At 35.8% G+C, this 9,034-nt stretch overlaps 1 protein-coding gene across 2 annotated transcripts in view; it reads left to right on the top strand.

The window, feature by feature from the left end:
* Positions 1-4,784: 4,784 nt before the first annotated feature.
* Positions 4,785-9,034, top strand: part of LOC104588319 (putative phosphoinositide phosphatase SAC9) — a 152,243-nt gene continuing 147,993 nt past the window's right edge. For both annotated transcript variants that reach the window (XM_088894594.1, XM_088894595.1), the window contains exons 1-3: positions 4,785-4,947; positions 6,079-6,169; positions 6,288-6,359. In XM_088894594.1, the coding sequence (XP_088750720.1) occupies positions 6,347-6,359 (13 nt within the window). In that variant the 5' untranslated portion in view covers positions 4,785-4,947; positions 6,079-6,169; positions 6,288-6,346. The remainder of the gene's footprint in view (positions 4,948-6,078; positions 6,170-6,287; positions 6,360-9,034) is intronic.

The raw sequence follows: 9,034 nt of genomic DNA, 5'->3' as shown, positions 1-9,034 counted from the left end.
GGGCGCGCGCTTGGCAGTTGGCGCGGACTACAGACTACAGAGTGGTTCAGCAATTTATCCTTTTCTTTTTTGTTAAGATTCGAGAGTTAAATTCAATTTGATCTCTACAACCGTCCGATCTTTTGAAATCTTTAACCAGATTTATTCTGATATTATAATCGATGGTGAAGATCATGAGATCAGATTCAATCCTCACGAGATTGTGTTCACACAGTATTCAATCCTCAATACACAGCTGCAAATGGCTATGAAAACGGTGTAAGCATAGTCTTATGAAGATTAAATCTAAGTTCGGAGATCATTTGACTTTGTTGACATTGTGTGATATCACAAGGATCCAGGAGAATGGATGGATGTGTTCTCCTAAACTAATTTTGATATGCTAATTTCCATGTCAATCTATGGGTCAGGTTGGATCCAATTAGTTTTGAATTCCTCTGATTGGGCTTGGGCTAACACCTCAACCCAGTCCAAGTTGCATAGCCCCATGGAACAAAGGGGATTTCTTTTTCTATGCTCCTTGTGATGGATGTATCATATACAATGGTCCATAGCACCTTGAGTCATATTAGATGGCACCTACAAATACAGACACATGAATAAACACATCGAGTTTCTACTGCAATCAGTAGGAGACTTTACTCATTACTAGTTGGCCCCTACAAACGATTGTAAGATTTGGTGCATTGTTATTTTGGTTGGAAACATCCAATGGTGGGTCCCAATATATATTCCGGTCTCATGACTTCGGACCCAAGCTACAATGCTCCATTATTTCGTGGTGTTTAGAAAAACCGGTCCTGACCGGCCTGTTGGACCCGTTAGATCACACCCTAACTGTATTTACTAAAAAAACAATGAAAATTGGCTGATCAGCCGATTTAACCCATAAACTAATGAACTGGTGTCGGTTTCATGAAATCACTCGGGCCATTAAATACTTGAAATTTTAAAATAAAATTAAGAAAACTTGGCCTCTTATCTTATTTTTATATATTGCTTAATTACCACTAATTCATCTAGCCATTTTCTTTAAAAATTAAGAAAGTTGTTATTTATCTATCATATTTAAATATATTAAAAGTTGTAAAATATATTATATATAATATTTATACAACATGTAGTATATATACATATATGTCACAAAATCATGGTTCGACCCTGGTTGAACTTTTGATTCGTGATCCTCTCCCTTATTTGGTTCTATACTCGGTCTGGTTCTATAAACATTGTTATTTAGATAATACATAGAATTTTCTCCCAACAATAAAAGTGGTAATTTACATGGCGTTTGGAAGCGTGGGTGCTTTTTGGGACCAATTTTCAAGAAAAAACACCCATGCTTTCAAGACCCATTTTTCACAAAAAAAAAAAAAAACTTCCGCCACGTAGGCAATGAGCAACACTATGCTATTTGGTAAGGTGATTTTCATCACCGTTTTTCATGTATGTGTTGACAGGTAAGCACCACATAGGATACACATCAGTCAATCGTTGGGGGAAATGGTTCACCGATGCATGAAACGCCAAACAACATAGTATTGAAACGGTTTGCCGATGCATTAGTTGAAACCAAGCTGAACCGAGCTCAAATAGTTCGTGAAAAACTCAACTCGTTGCCACCCCTAATTAGGGCTGTCAACGGGTCAAATTCTATTCGACCAATTGAATAGGAATTACAAAACCATAGTGAATATATTGGTTTTGGTTATGTGGTTTTGTACCATTGGTTCGATTCTAGTTCATACTTGTTTTAACCCAATTATTTTGTTAATAATATATAAAGTTACATAGTACTTTGTAATTTTTATTATATTTAATGTTTGAAAGGATAAATTTGATAAATAATATATAGGATTGTTTTGGTTAAAATCACCTAATTTATTAACATATAAATAGTTTACTATTTTGCTGTCATTTTTATTAAGAATATCTTATAAAAAATCAAGTTTTACATTGTTATTTACATAAAACAATTAGGGAAAATTCCTAAACAGAATTTTGAACTTTGGGATTATGCTAAGTTAATCCCTAAATTTTTAAATCGTCTCTACTGTACCCTAAACTTTCAAATTGTGCCTAACAGGTCCCTGCCGTTAGTTGATCATTAGTCAACACCATCACGTGACATCAAGTACACATTAAATAATTTCAAAATGTTAAAATTACCCTTTATGATATTTGTTTGACCATTTTACCCATTTCGTGTGAGTGTTAAAAGAAGGGAAGGGGAAGAGGGTTTATGAAATCAGACATGTAAATGTGATTGTCCAGTTACAATTGATTGTTGAACAGGGGAGCACGAGCTTCAATAGTTGATCGGTGTCTAATTTCATAACTCTCTTCTCCTTTCCTTCTTCTAACACTCAAATGAAATGGATAAAATGATCAGAAAAAATATCATAAAGGATAATTTTATCATTTTGAAATCATTTAATGTGCACCTGATGTCACATGACGGTATTGACCAATGATAGGGACCTATTAGACACAATTTGAAAGTTTAAGGTATTATAGAGATAACAGATACATTTTGAAGTTTGGGGATTGATTTAACACAACCCCCTAAATTCAGGGTACTATTCAAGAATTTTCTAGTAATAATCCATATGGTTTTGTGTCTATGATTTTATCCCAATTAATAACCGGTTTAAGACTGATACACCCTGTCCTCAGTCAAACTCGACTCATTAACAACCCAACATTTCGTGCCATGCATGGTTTACTCAAATAATGCATTTAGCACCAATACTAAATTGCCATGTGAGGAGAGAGACATGTTGACAACAAGTCTTTTTAATTTAGGGGGTGTTAGTTTTTATTGTTGTATTTACGTTTTGATCAAATCAGCCCCCACAAGATTGTTCCCCACAACGTCTCACAGTACATTCCCGTCGTGTATTGGGAACATCTCCTAATGATGATATAAAAAATGGTGATGTCATCATCGGGAGATGTTCTCAATATACAACAGGGATGTGGACGTTGTGGGGGGCTGATTTGAACTCGTGGTTCACAAATACAACCAGCGTTTAATTTGCCATTTCATGCTATTGATGGCTTTGGAGTCAATAAAATAATATTTTTTCTTGATAGAACTCTTTATAATGGTTTCATACACCAAAGTTTGTACTCAATTACAACCATACCCCATTAAAAACAAACAATGACAACATCTCACATACCATGGTTCAAAATAGGTCTGCAAGTTGGGCTGAGTTAGCCCAAACTCAGCCTGAAAAAAAAGTAGAGTTTGGTTGAAATTTGGGTTAAGCTTAGATTGAAATATGAACCTGACTTAGGATTGTATTAGGGTTGAAAAGAATGAATCCAACTTAACTTTGGCTTGGGTTAAGGAGTCCAACCTGAACCCGACTTTACTTCATATTTTTATATATAATATTGGATAAATATATATTTATAATATTGGATAAATATATATTTATGTTTGCAAATACATTCATGCATATGTATATACAACTATACATCCATAAATGCATATATTTGTGTATTTTTTCACTACAAGTATTTATGTATATACATATTTATATATTGATATATGCATGCATGTATATATGTTAAAATTTTTAAGTTTAAAGGTAAATATTTTTCTTTTATATTAAATTAATATGAGCCAGACTTTAGGAAATAAATACATTTGGCAAAAGGAAGTAAAGCAGTCAGACCAACCTGAGGTTAACTTGAACCTAACCCGAGCCCGACCTAAATCCAACCCAAAATTTTAGGATTGGGTTAGGATTAAACAAACCTGATCTAACCTGGCCCGACTTGCACCCCTAATTCAGAAAAGAATGAACAAAAATGCCCATCATTTTTTTTTTTTTTAAATATTGGTATGGTTCTGAACCATACCGCCTTTTTTCAGGATCATGAACCCAACACCAAATTAGAAGGCCAATTTTTTTCCTAACATTAGTCATTTGGTCCTAATAGGTTCACCTAAGCGAGCTTGGGCTCAGCATGGGTCCAAGCCTTACCTGAGTGGGTCAAGTTTTAGTTTGGACTTGGCCTGAATTGGACAGATTGGACTCGATCGATCTCATTCTCTGTCCAGGTTTGAGCTTTCACTAACCTTAAACTTGATCTAAGATTCCAAGTCTCTAACCCGCCCGAAGATGGAATCGTAACTCACAGGGTGTACAGCCTTTTAAGGCTATGTTTGGTTTAAAGAAAAAAATAGAGAAAGAAAGGAAATTAGGGAAAGATAAAAAAACCTTTACAAACCTTATATGAACTTTTCCATCTTTCCTTTCCTTTCCCTATTTTTTCCTTCAAATCAAACACAACCATAAGGTGAGAAGATCGTGTTTTTATTGGTGGAAACAAATTCCCCCTGTGTGTTTTAGGCGTCGTAATTCTCCTGTTACGTGGATTCGACTTTCGGACTTCGGATGCCCATTATTCGAACCGTAGTCCATATAACTGAACTCGTTTTTTTTTAGAATCTACCATGTCTGGTCAAGGACATTTGGATCTATTTATTTATTTTTCTTTTAAAATATATTATTTATTTGTTTTAGGTAAGAGGAATAAAATAATAGCGAAGTAAAGTGCGTAGCGATTAACGACAGAGGCCGAATCTGCTGGTCTTAATCGTGTGCATATAACACCGCAGCCGTTCATTGGGAACATCTTCTCCGCTGTGGATGTCTGTACACAATGTTTTGTGGTCAGCAGATCCCAGCTCCTTTATATTCTTACTTTTACGGTTTCACCCTTCACAAACAAGTATAAAAATATTTTTTCTTTACCGCCAATCCAAAGATCCGAGGAGCTGGGAAGCTCTAACCGTACAGAGACTATTAACTAAAACAAAATTTATCGGTTTCTTCTTCTTCTTCTTCTTCTTCTTCTTCTTCTTCTTCTTTCTCTGGTCATCACATAAAATGATCTTCAGTCACATATCAAATTTTCCATATTAATGAGGTAATACCTTCATTAATCTCTATCTGATCAATGTCTCTTCTATTGTTTGTTTTGCATTCGATCCTTAACTTATTCGTTGTGGAGAAACTAAATTACGTTAATCCACTGCATTATTTTATGAAATTATGCATTCTTATCTCTTTCAAAAGGAAACTTGTTAAATTGATCCCTGGTGGCCTGAAAAGACTTATCTACTGGTTTTCTATTCAAACATTATTCTTCTTCATGTGCACATTGTAGATCGATCCATCATTTAACTTGGAAGTGGCTTATCATGGATATATTAGTTGTTTCATCGTTAAAGAAAAGATCATTCGTTTTCGTCCGTATGGCATATTGATTTTACAAGGTGCAAAGTATTGATTTTCTATTGATATTGCATTGTTCAATGCAATTAGTGGATATCCGGCATTTGCTTATGTATTCAGCGGGAAGCATGTGGAGTAGGTGCTTTGATTGATCTCGGTGGAAGATGATCTGCCAAGAAAGGACCTCTTTCACTTATCCATATTCTTTTGAACATAATGTTATCCTTTGTCGTATCGATATTCTCTCGCAAGTTATGTTTACAACAATTTCGCTCATATATGTCATATGGAAATGCAATGGGTACCCAGGGTATGGAACTGACCCATTTCTTATCCATTCCATATAATCACTCATCAAGGCGATCAATTTTTTTCTCGCAAGGTTATTGAGTACTCATTTTTTTTTTTCATGTACACGAGATTGTATGCAATAAGGCTCCTTGTATGTTTCATTCTCAGTGCTTTGCCTGTAAACACATGGTAGCCTTTTTATTGTTGCTGCTGTCCTTATGAATTACTGCATAGTGATAAGTGGGTGAAGATATGTTCTCAACCAAAGTAAATGTCTGATTCGAAAATTTTGGTAGGCCAGTTGTACTGGATTCCCATTGAGTTTTAAGTATGCATGTAGTGCACTGTTGAGTGAAATGTCATTTATCATGACAACCTTTTCCAACTAATATTTGATACTCTTCAGTAATTAATTTTTCATGGTAAGCTTTTGAGACTTCTTCAAGTCCCTTGATGCTGTTCACTACTTCTAGTTTTTCCAAGGGTTTGTTCTGGTATACAAGTATGAAGTGTCTTTTGGTTGGTCTTTCAGATAGAAAGCATTGATGTGTGCGTGGTGATTCGTGACTGCTGTTAAAGTCCTATCCTTCCAACCCAAGAGAAATCTTGGGTCAACCAGTCAAGTGAACTTCAACTACTTTAATTTGTTTAATTACTTTTCCAGCAATTCTATGTTTTTTATACCTTTTCTTTGATATTTTCATTTAATCATATTATTGTTATTTCCCTTTTCTTTTCCAGTTGAGGATTATCAAACTAAAGCCTTCAGAGAATTGTTGAAGCAGTTCACTGTGGCACTTATGGAATCAGCTGGTAAACCATGAAAGTTGTTTCTATTTTGAAACTACATTTGGTATTGTAACTAGTTGGGACTTCATTGTCATGGTGTGAATTTGGTCAATGGGTGAATTTTTGAGGTCATCTATCAACTTGATGTTCCAGATTAGAAAGCATTTTCCCCCTTTATCATATCATCCAAATCTAATACCAGAATTCCTATACGAAAATCCCTCCTCCTCCTCCATCCTCTCTCTCTCTCTCTCTGACACACGGATAAACATAATGAGACAGCCTCTTTACATCTTTAGATATTTGTTTGGTATAGATTGCAATCTTAATGTAATTTTTTTTTGATTGATAACTATGGTATTTTTTTGATTGGAAACTGATTTTTTATTTTTTTTTTAAATGAGAAAAAAGAATAGATATGTACATAGAATGCATCTTTATTAGATATCCCCAAAGAGGATAGTTATACTTGGCTAACCACCTGACAGAATTGTTAAGTCATAATTAGATGCTAGCCCCGCTGCACACTAGTTGTATTCCTAAGTAGTATTGAATTACACTGCATATCAAGAGAATACAAAAGGATTGGCACCCATTACACCAAGGCACTGTACATTATGAATGTACCAAAGTCATTATATTGCAAGATTACAGTTCATTTTTAAACTATCCTAATAAAAAAGGATTTGATATCCCATACACTAACAACCACAAGCAAAGAATACCCACTACTTCTCAATATTTATATCACTTATCTTGCACAAAATGTGGGCATTTGTTTCACCCCGTAGGATCCCAAATATGACGAAAGGTATAATATCCCAAATGATTTTTCTTCTTTTTCTTAGGCCATTGAAAAACCACCCATAAAATCAAGCTCCAGTGGTGGCTGGGAAACATCCTTTCACTCTGAGAATTTCCATTCACTTCAACCACACCTTGCTGGACAGGTTGCAGTGCACAAATCCATCTCTGAATGAGTTGAAAACAACAAAAAAATTTTATTGTTGACTCCATTCGTTTTCAACACAGACCATTGTATGCTAAACGCTTTCCCAATGCTAACACCACCTTCAGGCACTGGTGATATCCAGATCTTTGAGAAGGAAAAATACACTATGGTGTACGGTTCAGTCTACTGAATAGAGGTCTAGTTGTGAATGAAACAGATTTATCTGATCTTCTATCATTGTATCATCTAGGACTGGGTACAGTCTAACTGCTCTGCCATGGAATTGATTTCTCATCATTCAGATTTTGTCTTAATTCTGGATGCCATGTTATCTGCTCATTTTGGATAACAAAACAGTCAGATACTAGAGCATTTCTATTCCTCACATTCATAAGTAAATAAACCATTAGAGGGTGGTCATTACATGATGGGTACTTCCAAAATCTCACTCGTGTTCCATCTCTTATTCTGTACTTGATTCCTTGTTATTTTTGATAGTTAACTGATAACTTTATTGAGTAAAAGAAATAATACTTTATCTACAAACTTCCTTGCAGTCCCAATTTTGGATGGCTACTGCCACCAAACCCAAATTTCCAGATACATTTCAGTTCCAAATCCTCTTTCCTCCCCAAAATAAGTGGTCTCTATTTACCTCCTGTTTGGATAGTACATCAGCAAAAGTGTTCCTGATCTGTGAATCAGCATAATCAGCTTCCATCCTTCTTGTTAACACCTTTATTTCCTTAAATGTGTCCTTATGTCTTTGTAGTGCCGTGAGCTTTAGGCCAGCCCACTATAACTCATGAATCTCCTTCTAACATTTAGAGACTTTTCCAGATGCAGTCCTTTAACCACTGTCATCAATTCAGCCCTGAAGAGAGAAGAAAAACAGTCCTTGAGAGTGTGGGACTGTTTAGGATAGATGTAGAAATCAAAAGGAATAAAAAACTGCAGAGAAGATTGCTTCTATTGAGTAGAAGATGAAGAGGGAGATGGCAGCAAAGAGGGTTAGAGTATGAGAGGTTCGAACTTCACTCTCCCTCTAACACCCTAACACTATTTCATTAAGTTAGTTTTGAATAATTACAAGGGGGGCCCTTAGTTGGGCAAGAAATTACAAGAACATAACATAGAAGAGGATGGGCCCAGAATAAGGCCCATTACAGAAAGGAACATAAACAGTAAGAAAGAATAACAGCCTATGGGCCATTCAGCCCATCTTCTCTACACTCCCCCTCAAGCTGAACATAGATGTCAATCATGCCAAGCTTGCCAGTGTCATGCTGAAGCTTTGCCTTGGGAATGCCCTTGGTGAGAAAATCTGCTAATTGTCCTTCAGATGTGATGAAAGGAAGACACATTTCACCCGAAGAGACCCTTTCTCAAATAAAGTGTCTATCAACTTCAATATGCTTAGTTCTATCATGTTGCACTGGGTTGTGGGCAATGTTGATGGCGGCCTGATTATCACAGTACAACATCATTGGCTTGTCATGCTCAACCCCAAGTTTCTCCATCAATGATTTTAGCCATAACAGTTCAGAAACTCCATGTGCCATGGCCCTGTATTCTACTTCTGCTGAAGATCGAGCAATAACCGATAGTTTCTTGCTTCTCCAAGAAACAACATTACCAGCCACCAAGCTGCAATAGCCAGAAGTAGATCTTTTGTTATCAATGTTTCCAGCCCAGTCAACATCAGTATAGGCTTCAAGTTTCATATGACCATGCTTGGCAAACAGAA

The sequence above is a fragment of the Nelumbo nucifera genome, chromosome 1 (assembly GCF_055504915.1).
Source record: "Nelumbo nucifera cultivar China Antique chromosome 1, China Antique-T2T, whole genome shotgun sequence".
NCBI lineage: Eukaryota > Viridiplantae > Streptophyta > Magnoliopsida > Proteales > Nelumbonaceae > Nelumbo > Nelumbo nucifera.
The sequence above is the reverse complement of the archived record's forward strand: the minus strand, read 5'-3'. Positions and strand labels throughout refer to the sequence as shown.